At 40.4% G+C, this 27,079-nt stretch overlaps 1 protein-coding gene across 1 annotated transcript in view; it reads right to left on the reverse strand.

The window, feature by feature from the left end:
* The window catches only part of LOC139470211 (uncharacterized integrin beta-like protein C05D9.3), a 41,113-nt gene extending 24,648 nt beyond the window's left edge, over positions 1–16,465 (reverse strand). Inside the window, exons 1-11 of the mRNA XM_071252532.1 lie at positions 16,352–16,465; positions 14,371–14,435; positions 13,200–13,275; positions 11,154–11,242; positions 10,091–10,201; positions 9,243–9,306; positions 7,754–7,794; positions 5,291–5,358; positions 4,076–4,127; positions 3,465–3,517; positions 2,847–2,943 (exon numbers count right to left, since the gene is read on the reverse strand). Coding sequence (XP_071108633.1) covers positions 2,847–2,943; positions 3,465–3,517; positions 4,076–4,127; positions 5,291–5,358; positions 7,754–7,794; positions 9,243–9,306; positions 10,091–10,201; positions 11,154–11,242; positions 13,200–13,248 — 624 coding nt within the window. The 5' untranslated portion in view covers positions 13,249–13,275; positions 14,371–14,435; positions 16,352–16,465. The remainder of the gene's footprint in view (positions 1–2,846; positions 2,944–3,464; positions 3,518–4,075; positions 4,128–5,290; positions 5,359–7,753; positions 7,795–9,242; positions 9,307–10,090; positions 10,202–11,153; positions 11,243–13,199; positions 13,276–14,370; positions 14,436–16,351) is intronic.
* Between the last annotated feature and the right edge of the window lie 10,614 nt (positions 16,466–27,079).

Raw genomic sequence — 27,079 nt, forward strand, 5'->3', positions numbered from 1 at the left:
TGCAGCAACCAAATCTGCGAGTCTGACCACCCGATCCCGTCAGTCGCCTCTTACGACAAGCATAGTCGCTTTTTACGGCAAGCATGGGTTGCTGAAGACCTATTCTACCCTGGATCTTCACGGGCAATGGCAATGGTACTTTCGTTTACATTAGATATTTAACTAAATTGGTGATCAACGGGGTACGAGGGTTGGCTGACACATTCAACGACCCAGGATGTATAATGTACCCTCAACAGCTTGCATGTATTAAGTACACTACTTTCCACCTAGAGCCAAGCACAAAGCATATTTCTGATATAGGCAAAAATGGTTGACAGCGCTGTCATCATGTTTCGCCAAATGAACGGGCTAATTCCAGCAGCCATCCATGCGGACAAGGGGTCAACATTAGTTGACGGTGATGCTCCCACTATCAGGAGGTAGGTAACGAAGTTCAAGGGGGAGGGGGAGTAGAGACAAGGGGGGAAGAGAGACTTGAAGAAGATCCAAGGTCAGGAAGACCTTCAGCTGCCACCGCTGAGATAAATGTCGATAAAACACTTCATTATAGACGATCCACGACTTACTGCACGTGACGATACAGAAGGCATCTAGGGAGATGAGAACATTCTGGGGAATTAACTGATTTCAGCGCGCTGGGTACCGAGACTTTATTAGAAACGTTACAGGTTCCTCCTCTGGTGAGGATTTTGAAGTGGATAGTGTTGAGCGATTTGGAACTTTGGATGAGTCCTGGGTTTGCCACGGTCAGACAGAAACTTAACAGCCAAATCGTCTGCTCCGAAGAAGGTAAAGTCTGTTCAATCAGCTGGCAAACTGATGGCTTAGATTTTCTGGGATTCCAGAATGAATCCTACTGGTGGACTACCCGGCTTCCACGCGGTCGGATCCAGTCACTCCAGAAAGTATTGGCAGAAGAATATGGACCACGGATGGGATTATGTTGAAAACTAATTAGCAACCATCTTCATCAACGTAGTCCGTTTTCAGTCAATATTCTTATGTTAAAAACAAATATTCTGAACTTTCAGATATACACAAACAAAAACCTTAAGCACACCCTAATATATTTCATTATTGTTTGGTCCCAATATTTGTAACAGTCATGACAGATTTAATTACGGGAAGAATTATGTTTTCTCGAGATGATGTAATCAGTCAGGCCTGACTAAAGCTCACGTGCCATGCATGGTATGCCAGTGCAGCATGCTACCATCGAGTATCTCTAAAACCAGTATATCCAAACATTAAAATTGCTTTCTTGAGCTCGGTTTTAAACAGTTATTCCATCACATTGTGTGACCATGGCACGAAAATAATCGGCATGTATAACGCAGGAATGTCTTGTCATGCCATTGGTCGGAATTTGGGGTATCATCACACTGTCGTAAGCCGTTTAGTGGAGACACATGCGCAGAACGGTGATGTACAGGACCGTCCCAGATCCGGAAGTCCTACTGTGACGACACATCGCGAAGATAGGGACCTTCTTCGTCTCATACGCCGAGAACCCTTTTTAACAAGTACTCGTCTGAAACAGCTGTGGTTGCCCAATCGTCGTTTCAGCAACAAAACCGCGAGGAACCGGCTCAAAGCAGCAGGACTGAGGGCTAGACGAGTCATAATGTCCCTTGTTGAGAGATCACCATAAAGCTGCTCGTTCAGCATGGTGTATTGCGCGACAGAACTGGAATCAGAGAACTTGGAGACAGATCCATAGGTCAGATGAAAGTAGCTTTCTGCTCCACGTCACTGATGGAAGAACGAGAGTTTGGAGGCCCCGGAACATGGCCTACACCCCCAGGAACATTAAACCGACTGTTGCATACGGTGGGGCTAGGTAATGGTTTGGGGTGTATCTCTCATGAATGCAGGTTGGATTTGGTCACCATAAGGGGAAACCTAAAAGGGGTTCAGTCCATCCGGGGCGTTTTGAGGCCAGTCGTCGTTCCTCATTTTGACAACCACCCTCTTGGTCCTCAACCTCAGTACATGCATGACAATGCCAGGCCTCATCGTTCGCATGCAGTCGTGGATTACATGACTCTACCCTGGCCAGCAGTGAGCCTAGATTTGAACCCTCTTGAACATGTTTGGGACGAGATGCTCCTGCACAAGATTTACGTCAATTGGAAGCAGCATTGCATCAGGAGTGGTTATTGTTGACCCATCAACAGATCCAACGTTTGGCTGGAGGCATGAGACGAAGGGTGGAATGCGTCATCCGGGCACGTGGCGGTTATACCCGCTACTGATCTGTTTTACGTGTCATGTCAAGTAGAAACTTGAAGGAACATTTTCACATGAAACATACGGGCACGTGGCGGTTATACCCGCTACTGATCTGTTTCACGTGTCATGTCAAGTAGAAACTTTAAGAAACATTTTCACATCAAACGTTACTTGTTTACTTAATCCTGCAGCTCCATACTTTTTTAGGCGTTGTCTAAGGTCAAAAATATTACCTGTGTTACCATGATGCTTTTGTCAGTAAATTTCAATCACAACTCCCAATATCTACTTTATTTGTTGTCAAATGTTTGTTCTATCCAATGACATTGGTATCGCCCAGCTTCTGTGGTCAGTCATCCCATTTGTCATTTGTCATGGTTCAGAAATAGGGGTGTGCTTAACTGTTTAACTGTGTGTACAGCATTTTGCATGTATGACAATGGTGACGACAGAGATTCTGCCGAGGCAATACATATATAACGGATATAGAAGACTGAGGATCAAGTTGATGGAGACCCTATCAGTGAGAGGTTACTGGATATGAATGTTTAATCCATTGACAATCCCATTTGATGTTACACTTGTATGGATCCTGTCTAAAGTCTACTTACGATTTTTTCTTCCGGTTTTTCGCAGTCACAGCGACACAGCGAGGTGAGGGTCACCTTCAGGGGTCTCTTCTTGAAGCTGCCAACAATCACCTTGATCCTGGAAAACGAGAGAGTGATCAGGAATCGGAACATATTGACGTTGTGTAAGCTAGCGTCACCCTAATGTCTGGGGAAGACACACAGTTATGCGTTTAGTACTCTGGCGATACAAATGAGTCCTGGTATGGAGCTGGCAATGAAGGAATCAGTAGGAGAGCTTTTCTGTGATTTTCAAAAGATCCTAGCACGGATGCAACTCATCGATCCTCCAAAAAGCGTCATACCCAATGTCAATGCCTCGTGGGCATGGATATCTGCGTCATATGAGCAAGTTGTTCAATTTTTTTCTATTTTGTTCATTGGGGATGGCGATGTAAATAAATACTGGTATATAAACATTGCAACATTATTCAATTCGTTAACCGCCTATAATTCTCACCCACAAATTGTTCCTTGGGTCCCCCTTCAGAGATACGTATCGTATGTTCTATTCATACAATGAATAACTAAGCGATTGTTCTTGTAGACCTTTTTTTCAGTACAGAAAGACGATAATATATTGTGTGAAGGCAAACTTACTTTTTCGGTTTTGGGAGGCACCTCTTCATGTGGACAGTCATTGTAACATTTACCTGCAAATACAAACCATAACACTTGTCGGGGCCGACGTTTGACTTATTTCATTGTCATCGTGGTGGCAAACACCAACTGTTCCCATTCCATGCAGAGAATCGTACTACACAACATAACAGCATACGTATTCGGTTTGTCATACATACAAAAATACATGTGCGTGTACGAAGTTTTTCCCCCGTAAGAGCACATCTTAAATGAGGATCGTGTGGTCACTATGAGCGACATGGCTTGTTTTTGTGTCATTAGGGCCTGGCTCATGCTATCAATCACTGGTTTATATATTCGACAATATCAATGGCGTCGTGATATAGGCGGACTAAGTGAGTGAAGGAGTAGGGTTTCACGCCGCTTTTAGCAAAAGTCCAGCGATATCAGGGCGGGGGATACCAGAAATGAGCTTCACACATTGTACCCATGCGGGGAATCGAACCCAGGTCTTCGACGTGACGAGCGAACGCTTAAACCACTAGGCTACCCAAACGGCCGTGGTGGACTTAGACGAAAAACAACATTCACTCATTATAACAGCATATGCATAAAATAAGTGATCTCACCGTATTCCCGTTTGATGTTGGACATGTAGCAAGTTTCTTCTTCAATTCAAATCTGAAATGACATGTCATTTGTTAAAGTTCAGACCTTGAGTCTTAAAGCTATTTCAAATACAAAAGAACGCTCAATATCAGAACATATGCTTAAGATGCTAAACTCATGGACTTGTGCGTGTATCTTTCAATAATTTTCTATTGTGAAGGTAATACCTGGTATCACCTGCGAACACCTGGTGTCATTACTATTTGATAGTGATTCGTACTAACATGCTCATGATACAGTCGGAATCGTACAACGGACTATGCTTTAGGAAGGGATTTCCTGTGAATATGGAAATGTTTTGTCGCTTTTATTCACACAATATACGGCTTTTCTATTGGACGAGATGTCGGTCACATGACCGCGAAACTGACGTTCATAAGTGTTTTCACGAGGCAGTATTTTTTAATAGACGTTAACCTTGACGAAAGGTTTATGCTTCAATGAACTTGTACATTCCTGGAGAAACCCCTACGTACAAATACAGAAACGTTCTTTTTATCATTTAGAATCTTTGATCTTGAACTAGGCGTTTTAACTTTTATACGAATATCCTTGTTACGATCTTAGTGAACAAAACATAGAAATGCACCTGCAAACTATCGAGTCGATCTGTCCCTAGAAGTTACCTTAGTATCTGTTTGACACATTTATAATCAGCTTTCAATGATCGGCCGACTAATCAATGATGGCTAACTTTTGTTATCGCCACAGGTGCATGAACAACCTTTTGGACGTCCTATGGTTGATGGTTGATGTATCATGACTCACTGCCGCTATGGCCGACATACTGAGATATGTTTTAACAGACGTCCCTCATCTAATGATGATATAAGAATATATTTGCTGTAACCAAACTACAAAGATGCCAACGTAGATCCATTTGAACTTACATGGGCTCCTGCTTTTTAAGGAACTATGGTATTCCGCAATACCAGTGTTTGCGTCTACATCCTTCAAGGTATAAAGTTGTGATATAAACACTTATAGGATCCGACGTTCACTTTGTGCGAGTTCATTGGAGAATGAGCCTTCATTGAGTGAGGACCAAACTGAACTTCGGAGCTTGGTCCAGATCAATTTATGTAGGTTATGCTTCAATGAACTCACACAAAGGGAAAATCAATTCTTAAATCAATATCGAGTTATCCACAATACATACATCCATCGTCACTCACCCCACACAGTCAGCCTGTGCTACAATTCTCACCCCTCGCGGGTAGCGGAACCTCAGAGTCAAAGGTGTCTGAAATGCAAGTGTTGGGGAGGTGAAATGAGGTGAGGTGAAATGGGGGTTTAACGTCACGTCCAAGATTATTACACTTACATGTATATATCGACGTGCATATGCGTGTGTGCATATGCACGTGCTTGTACTAGTCCGGACTAATGCCGATTTTATAGTGCTAGCCAAATGAGATACCAACCCACAGTTTAACATGAATACCCCACTCAGACACAAGTGTACGGACCCCGAGCCGACCAGTCCTTGTTTTAGTCCCTTAATGCCGAGCGCCAGGCAGGGTAACAACAAGTACTTTTGGTTTGACGCGGCCGGGGATCAAACCCTTCCGCTCTCCAGGCGGACGCTCTACCACTAGACCACGGAGGCGGTGGAAATGCAAGTGTATCAAACAATATACGAAATATGAAGGGTGGAACACCGAACCTAAACTTATTTTCTTCAATACAAATACATCTATGATGTACTATATCACGATCTGTACGTTTCTGCTACAAGTAGGAAACATTTGGCTCATGTATTATAAGCACATTATGCTTAAATAGTTTTCACAGAATGAAGAATATATACTCAACCACAAAAAATAACAAGATCTATGAGGTATTTGTCTGTTTGTATTTTTGCAAATACTTGTTAGCAAAATATTGATAAGGCGAGAATGTCAAGATTTTACACAGATCATGAATACAGAGTTAGTGTTTATTTCAATTGGGGGCAAGACCATATACCCAAAACTTTGTCGGATTAAAATCAATACCTCGTATGCCCACCACGAGCGTTAACGATGGCGACACATCTTCTGTGCATCGAGTGCACCAGGCGGTTGATATGGCGGCCCATATGCGCAGAAAAGCTGCACTCAGTTCCGATGCGGTTGTCGGCCTTGGTTGGAGGTCATTGAGACGTCTTTGGACTCTTGTCAAACACGTGTTCTATTGGATTCAATCCGGATCGAGGGCAGGTTAAGTCATGATGATGATGTTATGCTGCTGTAGGATTATCTAGTTGCTTTAACTGTATGGGGTCGAGCGTTGTCTTGGACTGTGCGGCGTTGGGGATGGGGGGAAAGGGAAAGACGTAAGGTCTGATGACTTGGTGTGTGTAGCGCTGCGCTGCGCTGCGCTTTGTTGCCATTACCCCTGCCTGGACCAATATTTTGGAAGACCAAAGGTCCAGTTCTTTGGTTCAGTCCAATGCCGCCCCACACCATGATGCTTGCAATTAGGCCTCCCCGTGGGTTTCTTGCAAGCACACAAGCGTTTGAAAATCGTTCACCACGTCTGCGACAGGTTGTGATCCTAACATCCATCGTCGACACACTTTCATCTAAAAAGATGACGTTCCTCCATTGCTGATGGCGCCACTATTGACGCTGTGTTGCAAATCTGAGTCGTTCCCGACAACGTCAGTCTGTAAACATGGGCACCCGTGCAGGTCGCCGACAAGAGATGCTGCTGGCGACCGTATCAGCACTGAGAGGTCGCTGGTGGGTGGCGATCGTCTGTCGAGCTGTCTCAGTGGCGCAGAGGAGACGGTTCTGTGATGGCGACGCATGTTTCGACCCGGTCGTCGTCAGTGCTGGTGGTAGTGTTGAGTCGTTGCTGCAAACGGCATACTGTTGCTACGTGCAAACTATAGTGATTTACGGCAACCTGCGCACTCTGATCATTCAGTCTTCCAACATTCTGTTGTCTGTAATGACTGGCAATCGAGGGTAATTTCCAAACCCATAGCTACCTCGTTCTGCAAGCGCGTCTTGATTTGCACGAGGAATGTTCGCAACCGCTCCCAAAGACTTTCGGTGTTGTAAGGTTGCGTTTACGCTAATGTTTTTCTTTTTTGACCTGAAACGCCAGCTGCGGTTTTGGGTCAGGGTATGATGCAGGATAAAGTTTACTAACACTCAGTTCCCATACAGAATGCATCCGAGCTAATATGATTTGTATCACAAATGTTTATAGAAATTCTTTTTCGGGTCAGTATATTTTCAATTTGAAAAGACCATATAATATGTCCATGCCATTTACAACTTCAAGTCACATTGTCCAATACAGTTTTACACACTTTCATAAAGGTCATCTGTTTGAGTTTTGTGCTTTCTGGGAAAAAAGAATATGAATATTGTTTATTGTGTTGATGAACTTCACATAGGTGTTTCAAATACCTCAAACCTGCAAGTTTTCATAAGGCTATTACAGATTTTTCTCCATACGAGTTTTTGATATTTTGAGTCCTATTGTCATGCTAGACATCATCCGAAAGCTTATCCCTTCAACCGGAGAAGAAATCAAAGTTCACGGGCAATGGTCGCACAACGGTCGGACAGCGGCATTGAGCTCTATTGAGCCTTCCGTCCGGGTGACTTAAAATTTCAAAGTACGAACGCAACAAGACTTACCGTCTTAGTTTTAACTTTGAAAGGAATGGTCACCTTGGCACCTGTAGTGGATATATATAAAAGAAGGGTGTCACAAAAACCATGGCAATACCTGCGTATGGAATGAGAGCAGTGGTATTAGTCTCTTCATACATAACGACAATTCAAACGTAATCACTGTGCCAGTTCTAATAATTTCATACGTTTATATAACGCGCATGTACATCATAATAATAATATTCTCGGTGCCTTAGGTTTGGTACCTCCCAATCTGTTGTCTGACATTGGGAGAGTACCGGGGTTTGGTAACAGGAAATACAGCCCTTCTGACATTCTGGGTAATGCAGAAGACTGCAGTGTCGGGGAGTCTTCACATTCCCCGAAAAGTTCTGGGTGGGTTTGACTAGGTACCTGTCCCATTCGCTATCTGGGCTGCGTTTAGAGGGGGTGCGTGTAGAGGGGCCAAGGGCCCTGAGCGAATGATGAGCCAGGATCACCAAAACCCTCCGTGCTGCATTTTATATTTTAATATGTACCATGTTATGTTGATCACACTAGTGGGGCGGTTAGGGCTAAAATTGTGCACTTTGGGTTAAAAGCACCAAACTTGGCACACTTATACATTGAACCATTCCAAACATTTCTGGATATGGATCCATCTCAGCAGAACCCCCTGGTTGTAGAAAATCCAATATGGCCGCTAACATGGCTGAAACCTCTAAGGGTATCAATATATACTCAATATATCATACTTAGCTGATACATGTATGCATATATCCATATTAATGCACGCGGAATGAATTGCAGCAGAGGTGTATATAATTCAAATATAGTTTGCAGCACCCCCTGGTAGTGATGAAATCTCTAATGACTTTAGTCTATACTCATTTATCATAATTATCTGGTCAATTCATTCAATTTATCACAGCATCTTTTTTCAGGATCAATTGCAACAATGCTAAATTCAAATCTGGTGATAACGAAAATCCAGGATGGCCTCCAGTATGTTTTAGTTTTCAGAAATTGTCTATGTAGATATAGATATCATTTGATATCTTTGGACTAAGGATCAGTTGATAAGTTTTGATACACGTGTTTGGAACACACGTGTCAGGCAATCGGTTTCAATCGATCAAATTCTATTGAGAACCATGGGCGTGTTTCCGTGTTTTTGATAAGAAACTGATGTTATTCTCTCCACCGTGTTATGTTGATCACACTGGTAGGCTTATTTCAGACAAGGTGTCAGACACAATATTTGGGAAACGAAATCATGCTTCGCTTATAATACAGTTAAAGGCACAACTGTCAGCACATCGAACAGATGATATATAAAAGTTGCCTTTAGGTTATCATTCTTCAAGTGATGTAAACGAACTCCGTCAGTGGTTACTGTATTGTTGATATAATTAGAACGTAAGTGCCCGGCATTTCGTCCAAGGGGAAAGCCTTATATCGTGTACACATTACAAAGTACAGTAAACCCTAAGAAATGCAAAAATTACGGTACCTCGTCTCAACTTGAGGTTAATCATCTGTGGTTCAATGGGACGGTTTCGTCTGATCTCCCGTGCCTGCAATCGTACATGTGTTACGTGTGATTAAATCATGTCAGCAATATTCCACGATTGTCCGGGCTGAACATACGAACCTGGACCCAGCACGCCAGTGATTAAACGCAAAGGTAACGCTCCACAATGTTACAACGGCATACATTCAGCTGTCACAGAGCCTGACCTCAAGACATATCGGCTCTTAGAACCAGCGTGAGGTACCGGGGACCTCATACTGAATCTCCGCTGTATACCAATGTGTTGTCCTTATATCGACTATATATAGAATACTAAACGAGCTTCCATGTAATACCGATTTTATGAAACGAGTGAATAATTCTGGTATTACTCGCCCGTGAAGAGATCACCCGTTATCAGAACCTCCACGTAATATGTGTAATTCTGTTACATGATCCACCGGCGAAACAATGCCATGTGACGTCATCCTAGAAACAGGGTTACTGGGGTCATCAAGTGTGCATAATCTCCTCTCAGTGATCTATCATCTCTACACGCAATGTTGGGAGTTTTTCAATATTATGAAACATAAGTACGCCCCTTGGTGTTACACAATGTGTAATACAGATGAATGTTTATAAAACGGGTGCTGTCTTCTCGGGCGAGTAATACAACAATGACAGATTCAATGTGCCTGAATGTTCATTTAGTTCCAAGGTGTTCTTAAGCTGACATAGCAGGTTTTAAAGTTTCTTATGTTACGCTCCCAAACATAAAACTTATGTCATTTTTAACATGTGACTGTCATATGAGAAAGATATTTATGTTAATATAAGTTACGTCATACCTTTGTAACTACCATCGACGTCCGTTCTGGTGAAACAACGTGTTCGTCAGGACAGGTTGAACCCTTCTTCATCTTCGATAAGGGGAGGCATCGCGGTCCCCGTAAATAATTCTGTTGATAAAAAATAGTTGTGCCAATTAGACAGAGCTTGGCTCTCCGATATCCTCGATTATTCAGTATATAATATATCCAATTTATTACAGTAATTTTCTCTGGACCCTTTCGCTACTATAGCTTCTTTCATAGCATGGACATTATCTCGCCCATGAGAGTAATTACATTCGGCAGTTATTTGCTCAAAATGAAACTATGCTTCATTGTCCGGAGTACTATCATAACAGAATGGAGACAAAAATACACTTGATAAGCGAGGTAGGCATCACGAATGATTGAAAGGCTTGATTTCTTTTATATGTACTTGTTACGTGGCAGTAGGTTTGAAAAGGCAGGAGTGTTGATGGTGAGTGGCAACAATATGATTGAGGCGCTGGTACAATGTCGAGTTTTGATAGTGACCTTGAGTGAGTGAGTGAGTGAGTGAGTGAGTGTGATTTTACGCCGCTTTTAGCAATATTCCAGCAATATCACAGCGGGGGAAACCAGAAATGGGCTTCACACATTGTACCCATGTCAGGAATCGAACCCGGGTCTTTGGCGTGACGAGCGAACGCTTAAACCACTAGGCTACCCGACCGCCCCTAGTGACCTTGAGAGCCACTAATTTAGAGTGATCTCTCTAAGTTGTGGTTGTATGTAATCAAAACTCCGTTTCAGCGCTTGGCACCTGCGTTACCCTCCCAGTATAGAAAGCTGTAAGGAACTTGTTTATAGTTGTCGATTCAATGAATCCACACGTAACAGAAATTGGGACCCGTCCCCCAAATTAAATTTGCTGAGAATTCGAAATTAGTACCAGTTCTGCCAGTATGTTTCAAACGGTAGCTTGGTATTAACAGTATTATAGTAACGGGTCGGTTATTGACAATTATTGAACAAGATGTCTGAAAGTGGACGGTACTGTGCAGGTACACCACGAGGTGGCGCTATTCTAATAGTTACGCACCGGAGCGCTGCACCACGCGCACTTGACATTGGCGGTTATACACTCACTGCAGGACGCGGCGTCAGTCGGACACGTGGGCTTCTTGGATACTGTGAACACAATAACCGACATTTAATAAACATTGAATATTTGCGGGTGTTCCTGAGTTGTTTGTTTTTGCGAGTCTGGATCAGACAATCTAGTAATTGGCATCATAAACATCGATCTACGCAATTGGGATTCGATGACAGGCATCAACCAAGTCAGCGAGCCTGACCACCCGATGCCGTTAGTCGCCTCTTACAACAAGCATAGACGTCTTTTACGGCAAGCATGGGTGGCTGAAGACCTATTCTGCCCCGGATCTTCACAGGTCTTCTAAGTTGTACATGTTGGGAAAAGCCGTCGGTTCCAAGTAAAATCTCAATGTATCGAATACTTAATATCACCAGCAATTCGGAAAATAATGCTTCTGCACATTGTGAAATATCAACACCCGTAGAAAAACTGCATCGACAGTGTCCTGCTAAATTTTGACACTAGTCGTCATGGTTATGCTGATGCTGATGATAATCAGCTCTTGAAAGTCTTCACACCTGGTGACTCAGCACAGGTGATAGCAGAATAAGCGAATGTGCACATCTGCGATCCGGACATGGATGACACAGAATCGTCTGAAGCTCAACCCTGATAAGACCGAGGTCATACTCGCTGGGAGTAGCCGATGTGTTGCATCAATATCCGAATCAATCTTGACTGTTGATGGAGTTGATATCCCTTTTTCTTTGACTGTCAAAGACCTCGGAGTCATCATTGACCAAAACCTGACCATGGATTGTCAAGTAAACAATATCTGCAAAAGTTGCTACTTCCACATTCGAAATATCAGTCAGATAAGACCCATGTTGACATACGATGCGGCACATCAGCTCATGAGATCACTTATCCTATCCAGGTTGGACTATGCTAACAGTCTGCTTATTACTATCAAACAGGATCTAAGCGTGCACAAAGCGAAATAAGCGTGCACATGTCACTCCTTTATTAAAATCATTACACTGGCTTCCAATAAGATCTAGGATTGAATACAAAGTCGTGTGCATTGCATACCAGTGCTACTATAGTACAGCACCTTCCTATCTGAGTGAACTTCTTACCCTACACCCCCCAGCACGAGATCTCAGATCAGCACATAAACTCCAGTTTAGTGTCCCTATGGTCTCACTCAAAGCATTCGGCAACAGAACTTGTGCTCACACTGCATCTGTGCTCTGGAATTCCCTTCCAACTCTGGACACTTTCAAGACAAAACTAAAGACTTATCTCTTTAGATGTGTCTATGGCCCTGTGTTAGGCGCTATGAGCGACTACGTAGACGGAAATGGCGCTGAAGAAATGGACTTTATCATTATTATTATTAATATTAAACACTGACAAAAATAAATCTCTAATTATTGTGGCATCCACTTTGCCATGTCGCATGTTTGTACAAATCATGGACTGAGAAAAAATGCTACGCAGTGGATAGTCCGACAGATTTCCGGTATTCAATCCCATTAAAACAATGTTTTTCAACTAATCAGATTGTAGCACAGACTCATATACTTTACAATCACATCGAGAGAGTACAAAGTCATTGTACTGCAGGAGCCGGGATTTGGTGAGTGAGTCAGTATAATTATTGGAAGCGGTGCCTGGATGGGGTATGTTTTTGATGAAAGCGTCTGCTCATCACGATGAAGATCGATTTATGGCTGCTGTGTGTGAAGACCAGTTCAGATGTCCCCGCAATTAGGCGTAGAAGCTTACTCACTTACTCACTCAATGAAAAATGATGCGTCATTTTGGATCTGTTCTGACTCAAACGATTGTGAGTTGGGTTTTACGCTGCTTGTAGCAATAGTTCAGTAACATTATTACGGGACACTAGAAACGACCTTCACACATTGCATTCATGTGAAGAATCGAACCAGGCGCTCAGCTTGATTAGTGAACGCTTTAACCACTAGGCTACCTCACCCCTTTAGGGAAAGACAATGTAACAATGAGAATATAACATATATGTACCTGCAAAACTCACTGTTGTAAGCAGCGTTAAGACAGCCAAGATGTCCATCTCTCTTGTCTCCGGTGTCGACGTACACTGGCATAGTAATCAAACATGTATGGTTATGTCATGGTATGGTTTGATTGACGCTATGAAGTAATGCCGGGGAACCGTAAAGGTCTGCTTCAATGTAGCACAGACTATGGCGGATCGCGTCAATAACTGACTATGTCTTGCTACTCACAGACACTATTGTAGGTGTAGTTTTAGTGTAAATATATTTGTAGTTATTGCCAGTGGCAGCAGCATATTGAAATGCTGGTAAAAATATCAAGTGCTCTCGGGGCCAGATTTGAACTGCTGTCGACATTTTTCAAGTGGAACATTCCTGGTTTTGTGCAAGCGTGATTAGAGCTATCTGTTGTTAACATGAACAAGGCAGGTTTGATCGTTGGAGAGGTTTCGGGAACGGATTGGACAGTTCCTTGAAGTCTGAATGTATCGATATAAGATCGACAAGAAGGAAATTAGAGGTTGACGTGTTTCTAATCTACTTGCCAAGGGCAGTTTGGATACATATCCGAAAACCTCGAACTCCTCTCAGCTTCCAACACTATCCTGGATTCAAACACGGAGAAAGGCCTTCTTACGACGTAAATTGTAATACTTGCACCAAATTGTAATAATTTTGACGTAAATTGTAATAACAACGTAAATTGTAATAACATTTTACGTAAATTGTAATACGCAAATTGTAATAAAAATTGACGTAAATTGTAATAATCTCATTTATATATAATTCCAATGCGTTTGTATATACATATAATTATACAACAATGTACGATAACGATCTCAATCCTCCCCCGGACCCATACTTTAACGACGATTGTACGATAAACCCTGTACCAACCCTGGCAAGGATAGGTTCTAGTCATTTAACGCCTTTGACACTAAACTTATAAGGTTATTACAATCTACGTAAGAATTTATTACATTTTACCACAAGTAGAGATTATTACAAATTACATCAAATATTATTACAATTTACGTTGTTATTACAATTTACGTCAAAATTATTACAATTTGCTGCAAGTATTACAATTTACCTTTTTATTACAATTTACTTCGTAACAGGCCTGTTTCAAGACATTCGACAGTGGCAAAATGCTGAACATTCGTGAGTGTACTTACACTAGTTCTTGGGTCTGCTACTTATTGGTGCCCACTGTGTTGAAGTTTTGATTGTAAACCTGAAACTGTATGTTGAAAGATAATTTATTGATTACACATTGACCTGGTCATTTACCGAGTTTACAGTTTAGTTCTGTACGAACCGACTTCTGGGTTAAGCTCTGCGTTGTAGTTTGGAAATCCTTGTGCCTGGGCACTTCACAAACACAGAATCAGGTGTATTTGGTCTGTTCTATTTACATCTGCCAAACATTATTTCATATCCCCGACTTTAGTTTGGAACATCAAATCATTATCTACCTGTAGAATTTGACAGACGGCATGGTCTATTCCGAGAGGACAGAACGTGCCATCTCAGCAAAGAAGGCGAATTTCATTTGCAGTTTAAATGTAAGGCCCTTAAAAATGAAAAATCAATATATTTTGATAAATATCATTATTTATGATCAACTGTAAGTAAATATACACAACTTTCATAAAAGAAATAAAAGGCACTAAAATCAGGTCTTCGTTGGTTTGATACATCATTAGCGTTTGATTCTATCGCTTAAGTGATTCAGTTTAATGGTTGTCATCATTACAATGGTGAGTATCACAACACAATGACAGCTCACCTGAATCAGCTGTGCTAGTTTCCGTCATCCCCACGGTAATGTGCTTAAACTGTCAACACCATACTTAATGTGCTTAAACTGTCAACACCATAGTTAATGCGTGGTTAAATGAGGCCGCAACGCAAAGTGTAACTAAATTAGCAAGCGCATTTAAGGTTTACAGAAACGCCCTGCGAATATCACTTCCAGATGTCAGTTGCTTTCAAACTCGTCCAAAGCCAAATGTGTCAAACATGTAAGTCCTCTGGATAAATATTATATACACTGAATTATTGTATATTGGTGTATATGTAAAAAAATAGTCTGCTGCCATGTAACTTAAATATACTTATTTATGTATGATCTTCATAAACGGGAGGAGAGTTGTGTCTATGTCCATAGCAGCTGTTACAGCTCTCATTGCACATAAACCACACCAGGTGACCCCAAAACAGGAAAGTTCGTGTATGTCCTTCAAGGTCGTTGTTGGTGAGTTTGACTGGTTACATGCTGTGTGTTTGAAAGCATATTTCAATCAAGGAAACATCACAACAGTGACATGACGCTTTTTTAACCTGGCCCCAGGGTTTACTGTCACAAGATAATGACTGTGTCCAGTCAATACAACCATGGATTTAGTAAACAATGTATATATATCATGCAAATTGGTAATTACAACTGAATACATTACATGTAATACATCAATACATATTTATTAAGTCATTTCCAGAATTATTTCTTTTTGTATTGAACAGAGGTGTACTGTTCCATTTGTTTTGAATGTGAATATATTTGTACCATATCATGGACAAATTTGTGCAACTGATGATAAAGTTTTTTACGGTGGGGTGGGATTCCCAATATAGATTAAACATTTGATTAATCCTTTCTTCCAAACGCCGTAATACAGCCATATAATACCTACTGGGTTAATCCTTTCTTTCTAACGCCGAAAGACAATCACATCATACCTACTGCATTAATCCTTTCTTTCTAACGCCGAAAGACAATCACATCATACCTACTGCATTAATCCTTTCTTTCTAACGCCGAAAGACAATCACATCATACCTACTGCATTAATCCTTTCTTTCTAGCACCGTAATATAACCGTATACAGCCTGATGGGTTAACCCTTTCTCTCTAGCGCCGTAATATAATCATATCATACCTACTAGATTAATACCTTCTATCATTTTCTTGATGAGCGAATACCTGACACATATTTCGGAACAATATACAACACATTCTTGGGTACGAGTATTACCTAATGTAGTACTTCAGATTAACGTGGTCGTTTCATTACCATTCGTTTCATTACCATAGCAATAACTTAATGCAACAATGTCTATCATTACGGAAACACATACATATGCAAACGTACTTACATATACTGGGTGTACCTCGCGTCTTCAGGGATCATGTACACTCATTCAACGCGAGAGTTGCACCAAACATTCAGGGCAAGATGAAGTCCCTGGCCTTTGCTGCAAGTGGCTCCAAGTGGGTTGTCAAATAACGCGTTGCTCGTATCTGATGAGCTGAACAGCTGAAGAGGAAACACTGCTTGGGCCTCCTGAACTTGGAAATCTGAAACCGTTAAAGCTCCGGGGCAATGGGCTTCTGTTGATGTTCTGCGATGTAAACAATTTTTATGATGTAGTGTTGCTCATACAGTGGCGAGCGGGGTGCAGTGAAACAGCTAGACTAACATCTAGTCTCTGAAATAAACATATCGTACAGAAAAAACAGTTGTTCAGTTATCGTAATAAAAATATAATAAAAGGGAGCCCAGTGACTCTCTTCATTTTCAGAACAGCGCAAATCATAACATATCTATATTAACCAATTATCCGAAAACTATTCATAGTTATCAAAACTTTGAAAGGCATTTAGAAGTTATACACATAAGGAAACACATTTAAAGATGTCAACTTGGAGTACATGCTTACTCCTTCATCAGGTGAATGAAGGAGTGATTCACCTTATGAAGCAGTATGCATGCACTCCGAAACGTTGTGTTCCTCATAATAAAGAAGTTGACATCTATACAATTTTCGCCCTTATTATAGGTATGTATGGAGGAATTTAATTTTGCATAAATGCTACATAACTCAACTTCAGTCGCCACGGAAAGAGAGTCTGGACTGCAGTCTTTCAGTGTATACAGCTGGCCCTGAACGCTCCACTGAAACAACATACTCAACTACCGCCTTGTTCGTAAACTGCAGTGCTTCCATATGTGCTCACGGGGAAGATGGTCAGATTTGGGACGCATTCGTTGTTTTTTGTTGTATTTGTGTTTAAATATTTTTATTTCAATTCAGTAGACATAAATCTAACAATGTTACATGAGGTATAAAAGTGCATCAATTCATGGTATCTTAAAACATTAGATATGTGAATATACATATATTGGATTGACTGATAAATTATATTAAGTAGGCTGATAATTCCTTCCATTTTCTGTCGAATTTATTAATACTACTATTTTTCATTGCGATGAATTGTTCTGTTTTACATACATTTTTCGTTGTTGTTGATCCCTTTTGGGTTTGTTTTTTAAGTCAGCTACACGTAACAGTGTGTTTGTTATTTATCTGAGCAATTAAACTAGGCTGTGGTATTTTTGCCGTAAATTAATAGAATGTGTTGAAAAGTAATAACAATGTGTGCACTTATATTCAACAAGACTCCATACACAAGATGTGTGCTCAAAGCGCTAACGTTTTGACCGCGGTCAATGGGTCATTTTCATTCTCAGCGCCCTGAGGAATGCACAACCCAAGCTGCAATATAAGGCTAACAGTTATTGCGGCTGTTAAGGCTGCTATAACCCGCGTCAGGGCGCATGTTATCGCCAGCAGGCCGCGACTGAGCGGGAGAGCTGCCATCCTGGTAGACTTACACGCCTCTAGAGAAACAGTTATTCGTAATTAGTTTAAACCATGACGCGGGTCACAATACCATCTGATCCTGTCAGGTACCCGATTTTACTGCTGGGTGAACAGAGGCATATTTCGAACAAAGCCACTTGCCTAAAGGTCCCGCAAAGATCCGGGTTAGAATAGGTCTTCAGCAACCCATACCAGCGGAAAAGGTGACTATGCATGTGGTAAGAGCCTAAGGGGCGACTAACCGGATCGGAGGGTCAGGCTCCCTGACTTGGTTGATGCATGTCATCCCATCCCAGTTGAGTAGATTGATGCCCATGATCCAAACTCGACTATTTACAGACCACAGTCATACAGCTGGAATATTGGTGAGTGCGGCGTTAAACAACAAAGAAAGAAATAAACAAATAAACAAATAAACCAAGAGACCTTAGATTGTGTCGAATGTGCTCCTGTGGATACAGTGAATATAATTTTCTTTTGATATGTACTGACAATGAACATTTGCGTAAAATCTGTATACCTGATAAATACTATATCTATCCCACTCAACATTAGTTTTATCTTCTAAAGTCTGTAAATATTCCTGAGATCATAAGAAATTTGGCAATATTTTGTTTTCTATGCAAATGGTGACAGATCACGCAAACAATTGGCTGCAAAACCGGTAGCGACCTGGCATAAACAGATGCTGTCGACATTGATGGGAAGAGTCTTTCTAGCATAGATAGATGCTGTCGACATTGACGGAAGAGTCCTTCTACCATAGATAGATGCTGTCGACATTGACTTCAAGAGTCCTTCTACAATAGATAGATGCTGTCGACATTGACTTCAAGAGTCCTTCTACCATAGATAGATGTTGTCGACATCGAAGGGAAGAGTCCTTCTACCATAGATAGATGCTGTCGACATTGATGGGACGAGTCCTTCCTCCATGGAAAGATGCTGTCGACATTGACGGGAAGAGTCCTTCCACCCTAGATAGATGCTGTCGACATTGACTGGAAGAGTCCTTCCACCCTAGACAGATGCTGTCGACATTGACTGGAAGACTCCTTCTAGCATAGATAGATGTTGTTGACATTGACTGGAAGACTCCTTCTACCATAGATAGATGCTGTCGACATTGATGGGAAGAGTCCTTCTACCATAGATAGATGCTGTCGACATTGATGGGACGAGTCCTTCCTCCATGGAAAGATGCTGTCGACATTGACGGGAAGAGTCCTTCCACCCTAGATAGATGCTGTCGACATTGACTGGAAGAGTCCTTCCACCCTAGACAGATGCTGTCGACATTGACTGGAAGACTCCTTCTAGCATAGATAGATGTTGTCGACATTGACTGGAAGAGTCCTTCTACCATAGATAGATACTGTCGAAATTGACTGGAAGAGCCCTTCTACCATAGATAGATGCTGTCGCCTGCTGTGCCTCCTGTTCGACGGAGCGTGCAATATATGATAGCAAAGAAGGACTAGGTTCTTTCTTTATTTTTTAAAGTGGAATAGACAGAAGTTACAGTATCTGCCCGCCTATATGTGTATTCTACTTACTTAATATGTATTCTACATATATTTTTAACTTGGACGTAAAGGGCTTCCATCTTGAAACGAATGTAGGGGGTTGTTATGCTTTGCGGTTACCATAATGAAAGATGAATTGTCAGATTTATCACAAAGTTTGACACTGTATAACTTGCTAAGTATAATACATAGATATACTCCGAGCATATCTACTTATTCATCAAACCTTTCTCAGATACTATTCCAAAACTTAGCAAAAAATATGGATGCTAAGTTTCTTCCACAAAAGCTTAAAGATGACACACATTTATCGAGATTGCTATATTTTCCAGTTAGTTATTGTACCGGCTGATTAGCTCCCTTAGACCTGGGCACCAGCGTTCAATAGAGGTCATCTATATCTCGAATTAGTTTCTATTACGAAACAAATTATATTTTGACTGTAAAAAACTATCGGATATCCTTTAATTACATTGTTTTGATAAACTTATGCAATTTGATTACGCCATTTGAGTAGATAAGAGAGGGGAAAATGTCCTGTAAACACACGTGTAGTGTGACTGTTTCATTTACTTGCCTTATCGTTTGTTTCCCCAATGTAACAGGTGTTAACCGTTAAGTTCATTGTCAAAGACCGGACATTAATGAAGGGATTTGTGTTAGATTACATTAGATCGGGTTGAGGAAATATCGAATGTGTTTTCCGTAGCTGCATTGGAATTTAAGTCAATCTATGTTAATTTTCTAAATGTTTTTTTTATTTTTTTGCCTTTCTTAACATTTTCTTATTGTTAACAGCACTTCCTATATTTGGGGTAGGCGTCGTTCTGTCTCTCGTGTATAATACATAGAAAGGAACACAGTGTGAATAGTAGGATTCGAGCTGATATTTATCCATGTGTCAAGATCTAAAACTTTATACCAAAAATGATAGTTCAGCAAAATAAGTATCGTAAACTAAATGCCTGAAAATAGTTTTAAGTAGTTTTATCTTTTCACGTATTAAAATAATGGACACATTTTCCAATATCAATTTGTACTAAAAATAACACGTTTTCAGTTGACTAACATTTAAACAGAAAATAAAGAATGCTACATCCGTCACATGACGTTAAGATTTAAATTTTCAAGGCATGGTTTGTTGTACGTATTTGAGAGATTGCTGTCAATATGACACTTCACCTCAGTGTGTCTAAGGCATGTATAAAAGCAAGAGCGATGCATACAAAATCATGCATGTGCCTGGTGCGTACGCAATCGGCCATGTTGGTAATCGTCTTGTTATCTTAGTAATTACTGCCGATACGATATATAAGTGAGAATGGATTTGAGGACACGCAATCACACGGACTGGAAGAAACTACATGAAGGAGAACCACTGAGCTGCGACCGATCTTCCAGATTTACCATCACTGTTACCCTTCCATATCCAGGAGTGTTCTGCGTGGAGCGGCTGATACAAAGGAAGAAAACTCAAAAGGTAGGTCAACTTAAAGTGAATTTGTGCTTTTTACAGTTTTAATGTCTACAGCTCTCAAGTTATTAGTAAGCAATCGCAATATTAAAATACATCTTAAAGGGTTGTTTGATAGGGGCAGTGAAACTTGATAATACGGGATTTACAATACCACACTTTCAGTCTTGGCTTGTGTGAAATCAAGGACTTCTTTACGCCCTTGGTGAAATAATAACCGGTGAAATAATAAAAAGCTGTAACAGAAATCTCGTAATATTTGCATTATATAATTAAAAAATTGTCTGGCAAAATTGCTCTCTGAAGGTGAAAAGGTCATTTAAAGATTCATTGATATTAAGATTGCTATCCTCTGGCAGATTGAAATTACCAATCAACACTGTTTTTTTTAATTAAAACCCTTAACATGGATCTAGTATAACTATAATGTATACAAAAAGGAAATAAGTAATGAATGCGGTCTTTGTGTGGCATTTGACTGCATGCGTTCAGAACGTCACGGTTTTATTGCCTTATCAATCATCCTCTAGACTCAGTTTCTACGCGAATATGACTGCACAATTGTTGATGATGGTTGAGTAAAGCAACAATTTCTTGCTCAACATCAACGAAAACAATACTAGTTGTGAAATATGTTACTGATGAAACGTTTTTTGATGGACACAGCAGTTACTAATAAGGCTTTATATTCTGGATAGGATCATAAGGTTTGCAATACAACCAAATATATTTTTAGACGTTGTACCGAACTGTAAACAAATATGTATTTGCAAATGAAATGGTATTGGCTAACATCAATGTAAGTCATTGACATGTTCAATAGTCTATATGTTTATTTTCAGGGTGTACTCTATCTTGTGCAATGGCAGGGGTACTCAATATGGGACTGCACCTCGGAGTCTTTCCACCAACCAGATGCCTGTCCATAGTTTATATCTGCATTTTTCAAGAATAGGATTCCAAGCACGCCTGAACACCCGGGAAATCAGGTTTTCTGTACCGTGTCCTTTGGACGTGTTCAGGTCTGTGTACCATTCTGATGGCGAGGTGCAAGATGATTTTACCAAACATTTTCTATCCGACCACTGGTGGTATCATGTCAACCTCCACAGAGAGGGAACGTGTGTGGACTTCCCTGTGAGGGCCTGGCCGCGTGTGAGGATGACTTCCACCTGGGTGGTCCGTGATGGTCGTGTGCTTCTCATGAAGACCCCCGTTGAGACATTACAGTTTGCTGTGCTGACTCGAGCTTGTGATGCAGCCTTCATTTCAAAAGTGAAAATGAACTCAAAACAACTCATGGCTTTTTGTATATAGTGTATATAGTTTTTCCACAGTGTATATAACCTTAAATTGTTTGTTCAAAATGTCTGACAACATTACGTATGCACAGAACTTGAAATTCAAGGACTCTTTATCATTTTCCACTGAGGTCAGTCTGTTTCTGAATAAGAAACATTTAGAACGGGCTGACAAAATTGCTATATCTTTGTTTGTTACTCATAAATTTCTGAAACAGCTCTATACTGCAAAATGTCTCTATGGTAATCTGCCATACATAGCCATTATAAATAAACTAAAGCACATGCAGTTATGTCAGACAGACAGGATGGAAACACACATTGGACATGTTTGTGGCTAGGTGTCCTCCAAATTGAAAAGAATGAAATTCATTGGCAGAAAAAGGGAACTTTTATGGGTCAAAAACACTGTTTTTCTTTATTTTCAAGTGAGCTACTGTGTGTTCAAGGGGATGGTAACGCTACAGTTACTGAGTTTTTAGGCGATAGAGTAGAGCAGGAATGGCACATGCTCTCTGGTCAGGGGCCTACACCTCTACACGCAGCTAAGTCTGATAAAACTCTGTCGTTTCTTCAGAAATTCGGTTTAACACCTACAACAACCACCAGCGGTTCAAAAAACAGTTAAGTCAGTTTACCGGTGTCAACATTATTCCAACTTGCCAGAATCTGAAAAGCTAAGGTGCGCTCCCTTGTCAATTTTTTTGATCGATTTGGCGTAAGGGGTGTTCTGCGTGGAGCGGCTGATATAAAGGAAGAAAACTCAAAAGGTAGGTCAACCTCAAGTGAATTTGTGATTTTTACAGTTTTAATGTCTACAGCTCTCAAGTTATTAGTAAGCAATCGGAATATTAAAATACATCTTAAAGGGTACCATAATGTGTCAGAGCATTCACAGACTAACAGATGATATATAATAAAGATATTAACTATATATAACAACAACAGTGTATGACATGAAATAAATAGGATATAGTGTAATTCCTAAAATGTCACATTTAACAAAATAAAGGTAAATGTAGGTGTTGGTTAATTGTTCAGCACATTTGAAGCAGCGCCATACTTACAGATTATAGTTGAGGTTTTCAGACATGGTTATTCTATTAATTTAATAGAAATTGACGTGAAGTAGTGTTATTATATCAAAGCATTCAAAAACATTTTGTTTTCATTGAATGGGAATTCATTACTATAAGATAGTGATTGATCAATCCCATGTTATTTTATCGAAATAGATATGTTTATATAACAATACTTTGATTAATTATTTGCTGAAACAGTTAGCAATATGTAAGCAATATGTAAATGTAATATAAGTAAGACCGTCCCCAACCTTATCAAGAAGAAATAAATAAAAAACAAACCATAATACCGAACAGATGATGTATTACGAGTGGACTGTATACATTTATATCATGCATTGGGGATATCGCCAGATGGGGTCGCGTTTACATATTTAATATTGTTTGATAGGGGCAGTGAAACTTGATAATACGGGATTTAAAACACCACACTTTCAGTCTTGGCTTGTGTGAAATCAAGGAATCTTTACGCCCTTGGTGAAATAATAACCGAGTTTATTGTGTCACAGTCCTGAATATGGTTAAAAGTTACATTTACTTATAAGTAAAGCTGTAACAGAAATATCGTAATATTTGCATTGTATAATTAAAGCATTGTCTGGCAAAATTGCTCTCTGAAGGTGAAAAGGTCATTTAAAGATTCATTGATATTAAGATTGCTATCCTCTGGCAGATTGAAATTACCAATCAACACTGTTTTTTATTAAAACCCTTAACATGGATCTAGTATAACTATAATGTATACAAAAAGGAAATAAGTAATGAAGGCGGTCTTTGTATGACATTTGACTGAATGCGTTCAGAGCGTTACGGTTTTATTGCCTTTTTAATTATCCTCTAGACTCAGTTTCTACGCGAATATGACTGCACAATTGTTGATGATGGTTGAGTAAAGCAACAATTTCTTGCTCAACATCAACGAAAACAATACTAGTTCTGAAATATGTTACCTATGAAACGTTTTTATGGACACATCAGTTACTTACAAGGCTTTATATTCTGGATAGGATCATAAGGTTTGCAATACAACCAAATATATTTTAGACGTTGTACCGAATTTATATAATCTAAACAAATGAAATGGTATTGGCTAACATCAATGTAAGTCATTGACATGTTCAATAGTCTATATTTTGTTTTCAGGGTGTACTCTATCTTGTGCAATGCCAGGGGTACTCAATAGAGGACTGCACCTCGGAGTCTTTCCACCAACCAGATGCCTGTCCATAGTTTATATCTGCATTTTTTCAAGAAGAGAGGATTCCAAGCACGCCTGAAAACCCGGGAAATCAGGTTTTCTGTACTGTGACCTTTGGACGTGTTTAGGTCTGTGTACCATCCTGATGTCGAGGTGCATCTCAAGCAAGATGATTTTACCAAACATTTTCCATCCGACCACTGGTGGTATCATGTCAACCTCCACAGAGAGGGAACGTGTGTGGACTTCCCTGTGAGGGCCTGGCCGCGTGTGAGGATGACTTCCACCTGGGTGGTCCGTGATGGTCGTGTGCTTCTGAAGACCCCCGTCGAGACATTACAGTTTGCTGTGCTGACTCGAGCATGTGATGCAGCCTTCATTTCAAAAGTGAAAATGAACTCAAAACAACTCATGGCTTTTTGTATATAGTGTATATAGTTTTTCCACAGAGTATATAACCTTAAATTGTTTGTTCAAAATGTCTGACAACATTACGTATGCACAGAACTTGAAATTCAAGGACTCTTTATCATTTTCCACTGAGGTCAGTCTGTTTCTGAATAAGAAACATTTAGAACGGGCTGACAAAATTGCTATATCTTTGTTTGTTACTCATAAATTTCTGAAACAGCTCTATACTGCAAAATGTCGCTATGGTAATCTGCCATACATAGCCATTGTAAATAAACTAAAGCACATGCAGTTATGTCAGACAGACAGGATGGAAACACACATTGGACGTGTTTGTGGCTCGGTGTCCTCCAATTTGAAAAGTAGATATAACTCTGGCAGAAAAAGGGAACTTCTATGGGTGAAAAACACTGTTTTTTCTTTATTTTCAAGTGAGCTACTGTGTATTCAAGGGGATGGTAACCCTCCAGTTACTGAGTTTTTAGGCGATAGAGTAGAGCAGGAATGGCACATGCTCTCTGGTCAGGGGCCTACACCTCTACACGCAGCTAAGTCTGATAAAACTCTGTCGTTTCTTCAGAAATTCGGTTTAACACCTACAACAACCACCAGCGGTTCAAAAAACAGTTAAGTCAGTTTACCGGTGTCAACATTATTCCAACTTGCCAGAATCTGAAAAGCTAAAGCTGTGCTCCCTTGTCAATGTTTTGGATCGATTTGGCGTAAGGAGTGTTCTGCGTGGAGCGGCTGATACAAAGGAAGAAAACTCAAAAGGTAGGTCAACTTAAAGTGAATTTGTGCTTTTTACAGTTTTAATGTCTACAGTTCTCAAGTTATTAGTAAGCAATCGGAATATTAAAATACATCTTAAAGGGTACCATAATGTGTCAGAAGATTCACAGACTAACAGATAATATATAATAAAGATATTAACTATATATAACAACAACAGTGTATGACATGAAATAAATAGGATATAGTGTAATTCCTAAAATGTCACATTTAACAAAATAAAGGTAAATGTAGGTGTTGGTTAATGGTTCAGCACATTTGAAGCAGCGCCATACTTACAGATTATAGTTGAGGTTTTCATACATGGTTATTCTATTAATTTCATAGAAATTGATGTGATATAATCTAAACAAATGAAATGGTATTGGCTAACATCAATGTAAGTCATTGACATGTTTAATAGTCTATATTTTGTTTTCAGGGTGTACTCTATCTTGTGTAATGCCAGGGGTACTCAATAGAGGACTGCACCTCGGAGTCTTTCCACCAACCAGATGCCTGTCCACAGTTTATATCTGCATTTTATCAAGAAGAGAGGATTCCAAGCACGCCTGAAAACCTGGGAAATCAGTTTTTCTGTACTGTGACCTTTGGACGTGTTTAGGTCTGTGTACCATCCTGGTGGCGAGGTGCATCTCAAGCAAGATGATTTTACCAAACATTTTCCATCCGACCACTGGTGGTATCATGTCAACCTCCACAGAGAGGGAACGTGTGTGGACTTCCCTGTGAGGGCCTGGCCGCGTGTGAGGATGACTTCCACCTGGGTGGTCCGTGATGGTCGAGTGCTTCTCCTGAAGACCCCCGTCGAGACATTACAGTTTGCTGTGCTCACTCGAGCTTGTGATGCAGCCTTCATTTCAAAGTGAAAATGAACTCAAAACAACTCATGGCTTTTTGTATATAGTGTATATAGTTTTTCCACAGTGTATATAACCTTAAATTGTTTGTTCAAAATGTCTGACAACATTACGTATGCACAGAACTTGAAATTCAAGGACTCTTTATCATTTTCCACTGAGGTCAGTCTGTTTCTGAATAAGAAACATTTAGAACGGGCTGACAAAATTGCTATATCTTTGTTTGTTACTCATAAATTTCTGAAACAGCTCCATACTGCAAAATGTCGCTATGGTAATCTGCCATACATAGCCAATGTAAATACTCAACTAAAGCAACTTATTTTCAAGTGAGCTACTGTGTGTTCAAGGGGATGGTAACGCTACAGTTACTGAGTTTTTAGGCGATAGAGTAGAACAGGAATCACACTGCCAAGAAGTTTGGCACACGCTCTCTGGTCAGGGGCCTACACCTCTACACGCAGCTAAGTCTGATAAAACTCTGTCGTTTCTTCAGAAATTCGGTTTAACACCTACAACAACCACCAGCGGTTCAAAAAACAGTTAAGTCAGTTTACCGGTGTCAACTCCAAAGC

The sequence above is a fragment of the Haliotis cracherodii genome, unplaced genomic scaffold (genome assembly GCF_022045235.1).
Source record: "Haliotis cracherodii isolate W230 unplaced genomic scaffold, xgHalCrac1.p SCAF_1, whole genome shotgun sequence".
Classification (NCBI taxonomy): Eukaryota; Metazoa; Mollusca; class Gastropoda; order Lepetellida; family Haliotidae; genus Haliotis; species Haliotis cracherodii.